Raw genomic sequence first — 16,435 nt, forward strand, 5'->3', positions numbered from 1 at the left:
GAGGTCTTCATCGGACTCTCGTCCGCGGAAAACCAAGCCCTGTTGGGCATGTGGAGAGACTTGTATGCCGGGGAAACTCGTATGTGCAGACTGCTTTTTTTCCATTCCTATGGAAGAAGAGCCTGTACAAGATTTGCCCTCTCTTGTCCAAGAGATCGTCCAACAGTCCCTCTCACAGCATTCTGCCCCTTATAGCACCTTGCAGGATTCTAGGGGAACGGAAGGCGCTTCAACATATGACATTCCGGAAGAAGACCCCACTATAGGCTTCGATTTTTCATTAGTTGACCCTTTTGTAAGATCTGTCAGGGAGGCGATACAGTGGGAAGAACAGGAGGAGCCCCCTGCCAAAACCAAACGTTATTACCCTCACCTGAAGAAAAAACCTGTGGCCTTCCCTGTGATGGAGGAGGTCACGGAAGTGATCCAAGATGAGTGGGCGAAAGTGGACAGGAAGATGTCCATGACGAACAAATTAGCTAAACTCTACCCGATGGAGGGAGACATAATCACCCAGCTGGACACCCCTCCGGCAGTGGATGCTTCAGTCATGCGCTTAGCTAAGCATGTGACCTTGCCATTAGAAGACGCAGTTTCATTCCGAGAGCCCCTGGAAAGGAAGGTAGACTTTGACCTAAAAAAGATGTATTCTTCGGTAGGAGGCGCATGTAAACCCGCCATAGCCCTTACTTCCGTATCTCGCGCCATTAGAGCATGGGCAGATAATTTAGATGGTGCTATCCAAGCTAATGTTGACAGAAAGACCTTATCAAGTTCCTTGGAGGAGTTCAGAATCGCGGCTGATTTCGTCAGCGAGGCAGCTTTCGATATTATCAGGGGAAATGTTAGGGGCATAATTCACTCGGTCACAGCGAAGAGGGCTCTGTGGCTAAGACCCTGGTCAGCCGATGGAAATTCCAAAACTTCCTGGTGCAAGATACCCTATGACGGAAAAAATCTGTTCGGCCCCAGAATGGACACAGCTATATCTAGGGTAACTGGGGGCAGGTCGGGACTTCTTCCCCAGGATAGAAAGCAAAGAAAATTCAGACCAGGTGATAAAAAACCATTTCAAAACAGATCAAGGGATTTCCGCAACTCCAGGCAGTCCTTTCGGAGAAATTGGCAGGGGACGCAGTCCACCCTGTCAAGGTTCAACAAACAACGTAATCCTAGCCCCAGTACTTCAGCAGCCAAATCGTTCTGAGATCAGGCCCGCCTCTCTGGAACCGGTTGGAGGCCGACTGCAGAGATTTGTACATCAATGGGCGGGAGAAATAAAGGACAAGTGGGTAACCAGTACGTTAGCTCACGGTCACGCATGGACATTCAAGAAAGAACCTCCAGAGTCAATTTTTATGTCTACAACAATTCCGAAGTCAACTCGAAAGGCGCAGATACTAGACGAATACATACAGGAGTTGATGCTGAAGAGAGCAATCATAGAAGTACCAATGGAGGGAAGGTTCCAGGGCCTTTACTCCCCCTTATTTTTTGTAACAAAAAAATCGGGTCAGTTAAGACCCGTCCTAGACCTGCGTGTACTAAATCAGTTCATATTACAGGACAAGTTTCGCATGGAATCTCTGCAGACTATCACGCCAACAATACACCTAGGGGACTGGCTGCTGTCGGTGGACTTAGCAGACGCCTACCTGCACGTACCAATTCGACAGTCTTTTCAGAAGTATCTAAGGTTCGCGGTAGGAACTGCTCATTACCAATTCCGAGTATTGCCATTCGGCATCTGTACTGCACCCAGAGTCTTCACAAAAATATTAGTGACATTAATAGCTTTGCTACGTCTGCAGGGACTCCACATACATCACTATCTGGACGATATACTACTGATAGCATCATCAAAAGAAGGGCTGTATCAACACAGGTCAATTTTACTACAAACACTCAGCCGGTTCGGCTGGCTAGTAAATTGGGACAAGAGCCAGTTGCAACCAACCCAGACGATTATCTTCCTAGGTGCGCAATTAGACACCCGAAAGAACGCGGTATCTCTGCCAGAACAGAAGATTGCGAAGGTGATATCAGTAGTGACGGAGGTCATGGGAGCAACATACCTGACAGCGAGGCAATGTTTAGCAGTCCTGGGAACCCTTACAGCAGTAATTCCCATGGTAAGATGGGCCCGCTGGAATATGAGATGCCTACAGATACCATTTCTCGAACAATGGAAGGGCGTCGATTACTTACAACGGATATTCATTATGCCGCAAGTAAAGCAGCAGCTCACATGGTGGTTGAACACTCGAAACCTTACCAATCATCATCAATTGGTCATGGAGCCACCGGTTCTCATAACCTCAGATGCCAGCCTCTGGGGTTGGGGGGCCCATATGATACACCATCATGCTCAGGACAGATGGAAACAGAATGTGTCGCAAATCCCAGCCAATATTCTGGAGATAAGGGCGGCGTTCGAATCACTCAAACACTTTGCCAGCAACATCAGGGGCAAAAGAGTGCTGATGAGGATGGACAATGTCACCGCCGTGGCATACATCCAAAATCAAGGCGGCACGCACAGCCGAACGCTTCTCAAGGAAGTAGAACCGATCATGGAGTGGGCTCAACAGAATCTCCTGCAGCTGCAGGCGGTGTATATACCAGGGGTGAAGAACCAGACAGCGGACTCGCTGAGTCGCGCCTGGGTGGACAACAAAGAATGGAGTCTCAATACCGATGTTTTCCAGATAATCTGCAGTACATGGGGAGTTCCCCAGATCGACTTAATGGCAACCCCATGGAACACCAAGTGCCAGAAGTTCTTCTCGAGGTACAAGTACCCGCAGGCGGCGGGTTGGGATGCTCTATCACTTCCTTGGAACTTTCAGATTGCATACATTTTTCCGCCAATCCAGTTGATGCACAGAGTCTTGAGAAAGATTCAGCAGGAGCAGGCGGTGGTACTCCTAGTGGCTCCTTATTGGCCGCGCAGGCCATGGTTCCCGTTACTACAGAAATTATCCACCACCACTCCGATCACTCTACCATGTGTGGAAGACCTGTTAACACAGAATCGCTTATTTCACCCTCACCCGCAGATACTGAATTTGACGGCATGGAGGCTGAGAGGAGGAAATTACGGGAACTAGGCTGCTCCCCAGAAGTAATTGAAACATTACTGAGATCTAGGAAACCAACCACCAACACAACCTACCATAGAACTTGGAAACGCTTCCTACTATTCTTGGAGGAAAAAGCTCTGAATATTTCCACCATTCAGGTCAATAACGTATTGGACTTTTTGCAGAGAGGTCTAAACTTAGGACTCGCTAATAGCACTATTAAAACGCAGATATCTGCGATCTCAGCCCTCACCCATCACAGGTGGGCTGTAGAACCACTGGTAGTCCAGTTCATGCAGGCCGTTGTAAAAATTAGACCACCAAAAAGGAACTGGTATCCGCAGTGGGACCTGCCTCTCGTTCTAAATAGTATGACAGGAGCGCCTTTTGAACCTCTGCAAGATTGCTCTCTACTTAACCTCACTCTTAAAGTTGTATTCTTAGCAGCAATCTCCTCGGGGAGGAGAGTATCCGAATTACAAGCACTTAGTTGTGATCCTCCGAATACACAGTTCTTTTCAGACCGAGTAACCCTTAGGCCGGTGGACGAGTTCATACCTAAAGTGGCCACACAATTCCACTTCAATCAGGAATGGAATCTACCATCTTTCTCAGATACCAATCTACAGTACCCCAGTACACTGGATATCCCTTTGCTGCTAAAGCATTATATAGAACAGACAAGTGAATTCCGCCTCACCAGGAGGTTGTTCATAGTCCCTAACGGATACAAGAGAGGACACCCAGCAACGACCAGAACGATCGCAGCCTGGTTAGTTAGAGCCATCAAAACAGCATATACCAGCAGAGGGCTCAATCCACCTCAGGAAGTAACGGCCCACTCTACCCGTTCAGTGGCTTCCTCTTGGGCTGCCCTAGTAAAGGTTTCTCCAGATATTATATGCAGGGCCGCAAACTGGACGTCAGAACACACGTTCATATCGCATTATAAGGTCCATCCGGGTAGTCTATCAACTATGGAGTTTGGTACAGGTGTATTATCTGCTGTAAGAGACTCTAGACTCTGATAGCCATAGTATGAGATGCATTAGGATATAGGACCACGCATACATGATGTAATGTACTATTTATGATTTACGAATTAAAATGTTCTGTTTAAGGCATGTTGACCCACCCTCTTCATTTATAATCTACAGAGATCCCCGTAGTAAGGCTGCCATGGAAATGGAAAGGAAAACGGAAAATTGTATACTTACCTTCGGTAATTTTCCTTTCCTTTCAAGGTCCATGGCAGCCTACGGAGATCCCACCCTAGTTAGTTCCAGTCAGTTTAAGGACTAGTAAAAAAGAAGCACTGGACTGGGGGGAGGGTCTCAAAATTTATACAGACAGGTCCTGTGGGGTTAAGGGGCGGGATTAACCCCGTAGTAAGGCTGCCATGGACCTTGAAAGGAAAGGAAAATTACCGAAGGTAAGTATACAATTTTCCGTTATTATTTGCTGTCCCTCTGATGTAATGCTTCTCAAGCTGCAGGATGAGGTAAGTTATTCCAAGTATCTTGGTAGTACTATGTACTATATTTTATCATCTGCCATTCTCATTATAAACAGTTATATGAACAGTATTGTGTACTATGTGCAATATAAATGACATAGCATTAATTGCATGAAAGTATTATCTGATTCTTATTTTTCTGCTACGTTTCATGTACCTCTTATCTTACTTATTTCATCTCTTGTGGTCCGTTGGACTGCATTCTGGATCACACTGTGCCAGAAACAGATAATTCTAAGGTCAATAGGTAAGAGTCATACAGGTAAGTGACCCCGCTTTTCTACAAAAAAAGAGAGCACACCTTCCATAAATGGGCTGTACTTTTTTTATATACAAGCCCAGGAAGAAGAGAACAAAGGAGGGCAAGTTCCCACCACAGTTCTAGGACATTAGTTCTTTGTCATCATTTGAGATCCTGCTTTAGATCTTTATATCATAACTCAGGATCCTGCTCAAGGAGCAAGTAAATAATCTGCCTGGGAACTGGAGGAGCAGGTCCCAGTTAAAGGCACCATAGCCCCCCAGATTGCTGGGCTTGTGGCAACAGAACCATGCCAGGGAAATCAGTAAAGTAGATCTGTTTCCACCAAATGGGAAAAGAGCCAGAGTTCCACCAGATGCACACATCCAAGATTATAAAGCAGGCTGTCCAGGAATCAATGGACCCCTATGTAGGCTCTTTGGTCCCCAAGCATCCTCCCAGCAAGTCAATGAAGATACTGAATATCCTCAATTATCTATGGTTTAGCATGAATCCAATGAGAGTGAGCATACAGATATCTGGTTTCTATTTCTCCTTTATCCAAACCATCTGTAAAGCCATTCACTGGGAAGAGGAAACCCTTCTCCAGGCTAAAAGAAACGTCTGAAATAATTATCATTCTCCTTTCCTGTCTTGAAAGAGATCAAATAAATAAAGATGAATGGGAAAGGTAAGGAGAAAGTCCTTCCTGAAAAAGCAGACTTTCCAAACATCATCCTTTTTCTTCAAGAAAATTCTCCAGTCCTAGCGTTCGCTTCCATGGTGGATATGTCAGTCATGTGTCTTGCATGCCATGTAAGGTTAAAAGTCTTGATTACTTTTTAAGATGTCCTAGAGCAGTGTTTCTCAACATTTCATTGGAATGTACCCCTTTTAAAACCCTGTACTCACCAAGTACCCCCTAGCATAGTAAAAATTACCACAAGTACCCCTTGACAAATATATGTTTAATCATAGTACATGATAATTGGTTCTAAACAATGTTGAAGCATTTACGATTGCTTTTAATTAGCTAAAACAGTAATTTGGTGTTTAAATAAGAGGTATCATTTTCTGAAACTCTACATTTGTTATTCTTGGTTAAGTATATCAAGCCCGAGTACCCCCTGGAACCATCAGAAGTACCCCCTGGGGTACGCGTACCACACGTTGAGAACCTAGGTCCTAGAGGACCTAGACCATAAACTTGATATAGATTTAACGATGGTATATACCACTACTGGAGGGGCATGTAAACCAGCCCTGGCTCTATCTTTAGTTGCCACGGAAGTGGACAAGGATTATGATTCTATCCTGGCAACTTAGAGAACTTTTATATTGTCTCTAAGTTTATTAGGGAAGCGGCTATAGATTTTGTCTAGTCCACTTAATATGCCAGGCTTTTTGCCATGACAGTGAATTGGCCTGTTAAAAAAAAATAAAAAAAAATCTAGTCTGCTGATCCCAGCTTCCAACAAAATGTGTTTAAAATTCTGTTTGATGTTAGAAATCTTTTTAGTAACAAGTTGGATCTGGCAACCAACAGTCACCAAGGCTGGTATTATACCAAAGTAGAACAAACAAAAAATTGCTTTCCTAAAACAGAAAGAATTTGCGATAATTCAGGTTGGAGTGAGCTCGAGATGTCTCCCAGAGCACCACTGCTGAATATATGCAAATTAACCATTGTACCCTTAGAAGCTAAACACACCTCCAGAACCGCTGGAATGCAATGATGTGTCAGCTTGTTAAATTGTACAGAGCCATAATAATCCAACATGCATACAGACTGTTTCGGATTGTTTGATCCTCATCAGTGCATGGCATGGATTAATTTGGCTCTATGGAGTAGGGCTTGTAAACCGAGAGGTACAGACTAACCAGCAAGCTCATGGTGACCCAGAACTCATTGGAGTGTGTAAGGGACTACAATGGTCCTAAAAGCCCCCTTACTAAGATGTTAAGAAAAACAAAAAATTGCTTTCCTAAAACAGAAAGAATTTGCGATAATTCAGGTTGGAGTGAGCTCGAGATGTCTCCCAAAGTAGAGAAGACATTGCGGAAGGAAAGACCAGACCATTAGAATTGGCAAACTTCACATGCTAATCTCCATAAGCTCACAAAGCAGTGAGCACAGAGTCCTATTGACAATTCTGAAGTCCAGATAGTAGCTGCAAGACTTCAGCAGTTCCATATTATCTGGACAAAAACAATAAAGGAAGTCTACTCTCCTCTCTTCATTGTAAAGAAGTCAGGTGATCTGCGTTCAGTACTGGATCTGAGATTCCTAAATCTTCATCTTTCTGAAAACATTCAAGATGGAGTTACAACAAATGAATGGACCAGCCATTCCCTTACAGAACTGAATATATTCAATAGACTTGGCAGATACATTCATTATTTCAAACTTCTTTCCACCATGAAGTTGGTAACATTCTTCTCCAGTAACCATCCTCCTTCTCGACATTATCACAGCCATGACAACCTTTTTTGGTACTAGTGTGTCTGGTGGCTCAGTTGAGAAAGCAAAGTTAGGACTTTATCACTATTTAGACAATCTTTTGTTGCTAGCCTCAGATCCCAAGGCTCTACTGTGTTAGCAACATTCTTCTTCTTCAAACACTGTCTGTCTTTGGCTGGTTAACAAACAAGGAGGAAAGCCACCTCACTCCTTCTGAGGATCTAATCTTTCCGGGAGCAAGATTCCAATCTATATCCAATGCAGTAACCAGATGAGAAAATTGCTGCCAAAAGTTCGCGAGTGCTGATTATTATACTATATTCATTAATCAAGGTGTTGTATACACCTCCTGGGCACTTCGTCATCTACAATCCAGATGGTCAAATGGGTTCACTGGCACATCTGCCTATTCCAACTAGGGTTTCTCCATCAATGAAACCACCAGAGTTACTCTCCGACCATCCTCCTCACTCCCACGATGAGACTGTCTGCGGTGGTGGCTAAACACAAGCTCAACAACTATTAACCAATCGTTCACCCATAACTCGTAAAGATGCAAGCATGGTTTGACATGTCTACAGGTCGTATTAGCCTAGGTAAAATAGTCACAACAAAGCTGATCGATTCCTGCAAATATAATTAAAAACACAGTGTCACAAAATGCATCTGCTGGCGAATTTCCTGAACTATTGATGAACTTCCTCCATTTCGCCAGCAGATGTCATCTGTGTCCTCAGAGTTTGAAACTGCTTGAAGTATCCTCTGCCACCAGCAGAGGTCTCACTCACAAGAACTGTGATTGCAGATTTAATGAGGGCAGCTCTGTAATCACCTGGACTCTGTCATCTGACTTTCTTGGACACGATTTAAGCTGCCTTAAGAGACCACTCTGTGCTAGCTCATCAAAGTCAGTTCCTGATCCTGAGTTCTAGCCTTCCTGTCTTGCTCAGCTTTGTATCTGTAATTATCGTGTTTGACCTGTTTTCTGTATTCGACTAACCCTTTGCCTAGCGATTGTATCTTGTTTGTATCTCTGGTTTGACCCTGCATGTATGACGTTCCGTTGCCTGCCGATTATAATTCTGATGCTCTGCCTTTGTATATAATGTATATGATTCTCATGTGTATATAGTAGTCAGGTCTGGGGTTCAGTGTGCACACTATTGTTATGCTTGGATACCTTTGCATATTATTCTATATGCAGGGGGTCCATAGCATCTGCAATACCTGATAGATTCTGCTTATGTGTTAGATTCCAGTTGCACCATTGCTTATATTACTTGCCTGACGTCTGCATGATTCTCTGCATAAACTGAATACTTATTGTTTATGCATCCTGATAGAGTAATTCTCTGCATAAACTTAATGCTAATTGTGCACGCATTCTGATGGTCAGATTCTCTGCATAAACTTATCTTGTTTATGCGTCCTGTTTGTTTGATTCTCTGCATGATCTTAATGCTGATTGTTTGTTTGTAAGCTGTGTAACTGTTTAGTTGCATAACTCTGTGCATGAACTTAATGTGCAACATTTATGCTGATAACAATAAATCTTTATGTTTATTCCTTTAATTACAGTCTCAGTGTTTCTTGCATACTGACAGAGCAATCTTCCTTGCGATTCCCTTGCATTGTATACCAATGCATCAGAGTCATAACACACAGGGTGACTTATATGGTGCTTCAGACCTTCAGCCATCACTGGGATGAGTCGTCAGTCTTTGATATCAGGTAGCAGAGGGACACAAGGAGTCTGTTCCTCATGTTAAGAGGTCAGCAATATTATCTCCAGTGCAGAGAGCAATCTCTGCAGCATCATGGCAGCTTATCTCATAGGGCCTCAGAACTCTGCGGCAGATTCTCTCAATCAAGGGGACTGAGGCAATAGCTTGTGGCCACTCAATAAAATATATCCAGAGTGATCTGTGACCATTGGGTAGGTGGACCTGATGGCAACCTACATCAACTAAATGCCAGCTCGAGGAGATTCGCCCCCACATTTAAGGGCTCAGGGTGCTCTGGCAACACCTGAAATTTCTGAATGGTCTTTTTTTTTTTCCTCCAACTCCACTTATCTTCAAAATTCTGAGGAGGCTCCTCCTAGAACAAGTGGTACTCCTGGAAGTGGGTCCATTTTGGCCATGTCAGCCATGAGTCCCTCTAATTTGGAGCCTGAAGTTGGAACCTCCTATTCCTCTTCCAGTCAAACCAAACCCCCTGTCCCAGGACTCAATTTATCATCTGTCTCCTCAATCCCTTAATGTAATGGCTTAAGGATTGTGGGAGGAAGCTTAGAGACCTGGTAAACTCAGAATCATTGATAAACACACTGCTAAAAGCAGGGAAAACTACCACAAACTGGAAAATATGTTTTCTCAATTGCTCTGGTAAATAATTTTGATCCAATGGCTCCACCAGCACAACATATTCTTAGCTTCCTCCAGATTGGCCTAGAAAAACAATTGGCTCGCACTCTCAAAGTGCAGGTTTCTGCTTTGACGGATCACTGCTGGGTCTCTCACCCTCTAATAGTGCAATTTATGAAGGCTGCCACCAAAAACAAGCATCCTAATTGCAACCTTTTTCCAAAGTGGGAACTGCGCAGGTTCTCAGTTACCTAGCAAAACCTCTTTTTGACCCAGTGGAAGACTGCAGGAGATGAGACTTAAAGCGGAATATAACCCTGCATTTCAACTTTGCTCTAAAATATTATTTACAGCATATTATATGCAAAAAGCATTTTTTTTTTTACTAGACCAGCATTGGAAGGGTTAAACACAGAGGTTTAAAGTTCCGTGGAGAGATATGCAGAAGTTCAGATTGTTACATTCTATTTAGTTATATGTATCTATTGATAAATGTTACACACTCTTTGGCTGTCCTCCAAGCTCCTTCTCAGTCAGAGAGATGAGTCACATTCAACATTTAGATACATTTATGTAAACAAAATGTATCTATTTTAGCTTCGGATGCGTCTGCAGAAATCTCCAGGAACTTTAAATCCCTGTGTAACCCTTCCAATGCTGGTCTAGTAAAAAAAAAATGCTGGTTGCATATAATATACTGTAAATAATGTTTTAGAGCAAAGTTGAAATGCAGGGTTATATTCCGCTTTAACCTTAAGAACTATGCCTCTAGTCGCTATCTCTTCAGACAGAAGAGTTTCCGAGCTCCAGGATCTAGGGACTCATTCTTGACATTCTACTCAGTAGTTTTGAGACCACTACAGCACTTCACTTCCGGGCTTCCCTTTAATCAGGATCGGACTGTGCCATCTTTTATGGATACAAATTCCTCTGATCTGCATGTTCTAGATGTTGCAAGAACACTTAAAGCCTATGTGAATGTAACAAGGGAGCTTCAGGAAATCAGAACAGCTCTTCATAATTCCATCAGGTCTGAGAAAGAGTCAGCTAACTTCAAACTCAAAAGATCTCTTCATGGCTCAAATGAATCAACAAAGCCTTTTATTAAGGCTAGCCTATTATCAGGGTTTTTGACCTTGTCCCTCTGGGTGGTATCACAGTGCACTCTTCTCAGCTGTCCCCTGTGCCACCTTCGCTATCCAGGCAAAGATTCACCAGGCTGCCAACTGGTCCTCTGTCCATACTTTCATTGCCCATTTCAGAGTCAATCCAGCAGCCTCCGCTTCAGTTTAATTTAGAAAGAAAGTTATTTCTAAATCTGTTAAAGCCTAAATTGAAATTATTTTTGGACAGCAAGTCTTGTCCCACCCTTACTTTTTTCTGCAAGTGAAATCCCTAATGTATGCTGCCATGGAGGCATATGGAAAACAGAAAATTGTATACTCACCTAACGGTAATTTTCCTTTCCATGTGCATCCATGGCAGCATAGGGATTTCCCTCCCTTTCCTTTTGTTGACTTTTTGCTGTTCTCCGGTTCGGCTAGTCAATGAGAATGCTGCTCGCTAGGGATCACTTTCTTTTATAGCTAAGGTCCTGTTAATTCGTAGGGGTGGGGCTTAACCCATATGTATGCTGCCATGGATGCACATGGAAAGAAAAATTACCGTTAGGTGAGTATACAATTTTCCGTTATTTGGGAGTTAGGCTACTTGCACACCAAGACGTTGCGTTAGGTGCTACGTTAAGGTCGCATAACGTGCACCTAACGCAAGGCCTGGTGCTCTTCGATGTGGACGTCAGAGTGAGCCGCGTTGTGCAGCTCACTCTGGTGTCCGTGATGCGTACTCTTGGACGCATGCGGCATCACGTGGTCCCGCCGGCCAATCGCCGCACAGAGCGGCCGCACCAGGAAGTAAACACTGCACGGCACAACGTGCAGTGAATATTAATTAGCCATGTGCCTCCGCTCCTCCCCAACCTGATTGAGCATGTGCAAACAGTCTAACGCGGCTTAAGCCGCTGTAACGCCGTAGCATGCTGCACTTTCGGAAGAACGTGCAGCGTTACATGTAACGCAACGTGGGAAGTGTGAACAGCCCACTTGTGTTACATTGCTGTACGTTGGGGGAGCGTTACAGCTGCACTAACGTGCGCCTGTAACGTCTTAGTGTGTAAGCAGCCTAAAGGTGCATTTTTTCAGTTTTGCGTCCGTCACTATTTTCAAGCCCATAGTTTCCAAATTAACAGTAATATACCCTCTTGACATACATATTAAAAAAAAGTTCAGTCCCTAAGGTAACTATGTAATTTTTGTTATATATACAAAATAAAGGGATAATTATGGGATAGTGTGAGAGGTAATGTGTTAATTTAAAATGTATTTGTGGGTCTTTTTTTAAATTAAATGTGTGTAGGTGTAATTTTACTATTTTGCCACAAAATGTGCTTGCGCATTACTTCCTATTGTGTCTCTATAGTACACTAAATAGGAAGTAATGTGTGCATGGGTTCCGTCAGAAGTAAACAAATGATCGCGGCATCTCTTTGATGCCTACAACCATTCATACGGGGACAGAGATAAATGAATGGGAACTGGTTTACCACACTTATATCTCCCGTCTAACGATCGGCACCGATAACAAGCGAGCAAGCGGGAGTGCGCAGCAGGAAGGGACGTAGTAGCTAAGTCCCTACAATGGGAAGAGGGAATTTGCAGGGACGTAGTTACTCGTCCTGGCGGAGGGGAAGTGGTTAAATAGAATCTGCTGTACACAAAAAAAATCATGCAGCAATGCTTTGTGCGCTGTAACAGATGCATTAGGGTCTCAACATTGTGAGTCATTAAAGTAAGACAAGCAAAACAGGAGGAGCACTTGGTAGTGTTAACTTTTAATCAAGGTTAAAAATGCGCAGTATTACATGCACTTACTAGATGAAGTTTAAAAACAGGCATCTGATTTGGCATGAAACCAGGTTAACTGATGAAGGCGTGGACATGCCGAAACGTGTTTTGACGTTACCTGCACACGATTACCCCACAGGGGACACCTCGGGTCACCTTTCCATCCGGACCCCACTGCTGCTGGCCACTGCAGTCTTCAGGTTGTTCCTCCGGTGTGATGTATTCTTCTGGGCTTTATGCCAAATCAGATGCCTGTTTTTAAACTTCATCTTGTAGGCCACATTCACACATTCACATTATCAAATGTGGATGGGCGTGCGATCGGAACGCAACGGGTACGAACGCACGCCATTGGTGTTTGCATGCGTTGCGTGGCTGATCCCATTCACTATGCTGAATGGATCAGCCACGCGTTTTGTTAAAAAATGCATGCAGCATGCGTTCGCGGACCACACTGGTTCCGGAACGCATGCAGTGTGAACATCAGACAGTGCAGTCTATGCATTGCTGATGTCGTGTATTTCTGCCTCCCGCACGTGTTGTGGAAATTCGGACGGCAACGCGTGCAATGTGAACGGGGCCTAAGGCCCCATTCATACTTGAGCGGGAATCGCGCGATTCCCACTCAGTGCAAAACGCTAGCGGTTTTTAAAAACCACTAGCCCATGTAAGCCTATGGCAGTGTTTTCACTGCCACGTTTGCGGTTAGCGTTAACCGCAAATGCGTGACATGCAGTGTTTTCCCGGTGATTAACGATTAGCATGCATAGCACCGCTAATCGCAATTGCTCCCAAAACGCTGAAGTGTCCAGTGATTTTTCTGCGTTAATCGCGGAAAAATCATTCCCACAAAACGCTGGTGGTAATCGCTGGCGTTTTGCGGTTTTAGGTGTGAATGGGGCCTTACTGCATGTAATACTGTGCATTTTTAAAGAGAGTCTGAAGCGAGAATAAATCTCGCTTCAGACCTCATAGATAGCAGGGGCATGTGTGCCCCTGCTAAAACGCCGCTATCCCGCGGCTTAACGGGGTCCCTTTACCCCCAAATCCCCTCCGTGCAGCCGGGGAGCGATTCCGCATTGGGGCAGGGCTAACCGCGGCAGCCCTGCCTCATGCGCGTCTATCAGACGCGTACCTCCGCCTCTCCCCGCCCCTCTCAGTCTTCCTTCACTGAGAGGGGCGGGGGAGAGGCGGCGATGCGCGTCTGATAGACGCGACTAGAGGCAGGGCTGCAGCGTTAGCCCTGCCTCCAGGAAGAGAAAATTTACGACCAAGTTTACGACCAAGTTTTGCGGGGGTGGGTTTGGGGGTGAAGGGACCCCCGTTTAGCTGCGGGATAGCGGCGTTTTAGCAGGGGCACACATGCCCCTGCTAACTATGAGCTCTGAAGCGAGATTTATTCTCGCTTCAGAGTCTCTTTAACCTTGATTAAAAGTTATTACACTACGGAGCGCTCCTCATGTTTCGCTTTTCTTCTTTTAGTCCACTTACAGCCGAGTGCTGAGGAGGTGCTAGAGTGTGACTGCATACCTGTCTTGATTGATGCTCGATCTTCAGCAGCGCAAGATTTCCCATCTTTTGAGTAATTTAAGTGTAGCAGTTGTGTACAGGCCCTTATTATGTTATCAATGGCGCGGCAACAGACATGCCAAGGCAACACAGGAGCCAGAGAAAACAGAGGCTTATGGTCCGTACACATGCTAGATTAAAGTCGGAACAAACAAACGAGCGACAACGCTCAAATGACATTACCGGGCAAAATGAAACAAGTTTTTCGAAACATTGTTATTCATACACACCGATCATTACCGGGCAAAATGAAACAAGTTTTACGAACCATTGTTATTCATACACACCAATATCCTACCTAATAAAAGGCAAGTGTCCCTGCGTCCTGTCCCTGTGCTTTTGCGCTACTGAGCATGTCCTGCATTGACAGCCATTGGTACAGGACGCAGGATACAGGACGCAAGCTTGCGATAGGCGGTTGGGTGCGCGCGGCGGGTGGGCGGGTGCGTGCGCGGAGGTGACAGACCTAGAATCCATTTTTAAACGGGCTAAGGTCACTAGTTCCAAATAATTATGTTGTATGTGCAAGCAAATGTGATATTTCATACGACATGTGCGCATGCTCTGAAACAATCTTATTTAAATGACATTGTAGACACCTGGCCGACTGCATGTTATCTGCTGAATAGTCAACTGAATTGATTCGCCAGTTGGATAGGGCAAGAATACTTGATATCGGTTGCTCATCATTGTCATTTAAAGGACCACTATCGCAAAAATTGAAAAATTTTAAATGCACGTGTACATGTGCAATTAAGAAGTGCATTTCTTCCAGAGTAAAATAAGCCATAATTCCATAAATGACTTTTCTCCTATGCTGCTGTCACTTACAGATTGTCACCTGCTACTGCAATATTTGTCGTTCATCAGACAATTTAAATGACTTTAATGTAATGTGTGAAGCTTAAGTGAAAAGATACTGTAATGCTGGGAATACAGTATGAGGTTTTTTTTGGAAAGATTTACTTTCCTATCGATTTCCATTCACTTCTATGAGAAAATCTATTGAAATCAGATCGGACCTGTAGGAAATGATTTATCATCAAGCCATCCATCTACGGAAAAAACTCATGGTGCATTCCCATGATAAAGCGTTGCAGAAGATGTTAGTGCTAGATAAATAAAGTGTACAGGAAGCTGCAGAAAGACCAACATGATTCTTATCAGGCTTGGTACAGTCACAGTTTACTTTTATTTACCTTCAGATACAAATCTATGCTAAAACTCGACTAGTCCTCCTAGCCTCCTAGCCAAGCTTGTATCCATGGTAACCAAAGCCTGCTACCATTACTACAGACGCGGAGAAGGCAGTTCTCTGTCTGTACTGATGATGAAAGGCACATGTGACCTCCGTGTAGCCCTCATCACGTTATCCTACAGCTGCTTCCAAAAACCATGCAAAGTGTACTGCTTTATCCTCACTACAAGTACTTATTCCTTTCATGTTAGCATATCATGCAAAGTTTTCGGCAGTGGGGAAGGCAGACAGAAGAAATAGAGTACCGATCTTTGAGGAGAAAAGTTTCAGAAAACGTTGGTTAATGGATATACAGTACCTTAATCTGCAGCTCTGTGATTTCCTTCTGATCAGCGTGGCATTTAGCAGCCATGGTTAGGTGCAGCAGCTCCTTCCTTGTGTGTGTGTGTGTGTGGAAAGCTGTGTCTGCTTTCCCGAGCCTGTGTGTTGCCACCTCCTGCTCACCCAGTTACCCTACTCCCGCACTTTTCCCTCTATTCCCTCCTTACTATTGTCACTGGAGGTGGCTAGGCTACAGTAATGCATCTGTCACTGTGACCCCTCCCATCCCACAAGTCTAACAGGTACCTGGATGCTGCATGGATACCTCTCTCTCTCTTACACACACACACACAAATGAAAGCAGATTTCAGGTCACTAGTATACTTTCTGGGGTAATTAAAATCACTTAACATAACATTAAAAAAATGTGTTTTTGTTATTTGGGGGTCTATTTCTTTGTTAGCAGATTGCCACTTCTTTAACCATTACTTTTTTTTTTTTTTTTAAATCTGATCAACATATTTTTAAGCGGCAATTCATTCACAGGAAGTGCCTATGCCTGTTTTCTTTCCTTTGAGCACAAGTCATTCCTTTTACTGGGCATTGATCGTTTGGGAACTTGCAGACGCACAGTAAAAATCCTCATCACGTTTACTGGGCATGGGCAATTTATGAACTTGAGTATGCTGAGAGCATATTCTCATACGCTGCCCCGGGCTCTGCTGGATGAAAGCATTCCAATGCCGATGCGGCCCAATAATAAAGCATGCTGGAAAC

The 16,435-nt window shown here is 44.2% G+C and overlaps 1 protein-coding gene across 2 annotated transcripts in view; it reads right to left on the bottom strand.

Annotated features, from left to right (window-relative positions):
* TSGA10 (testis specific 10) overlaps positions 1-15,923 on the bottom strand; it is a 125,733-nt gene extending 109,810 nt beyond the window's left edge. Inside the window, exon 1 of one of the 2 annotated variants that reach the window (XM_068268190.1) lies at positions 15,696-15,923. In XM_068268190.1, the coding sequence (XP_068124291.1) occupies positions 15,696-15,749 (54 nt within the window). In that variant the 5' untranslated portion in view covers positions 15,750-15,923. The remainder of the gene's footprint in view (positions 1-15,695) is intronic. The other variant, XM_068268189.1, reaches the window with a different exon arrangement.
* Positions 15,924-16,435: the final 512 nt, after the last annotated feature.

This window comes from Hyperolius riggenbachi, chromosome 2, assembly GCF_040937935.1.
Source record: "Hyperolius riggenbachi isolate aHypRig1 chromosome 2, aHypRig1.pri, whole genome shotgun sequence".
NCBI classification, from domain to species: domain Eukaryota; kingdom Metazoa; phylum Chordata; class Amphibia; order Anura; family Hyperoliidae; genus Hyperolius; species Hyperolius riggenbachi.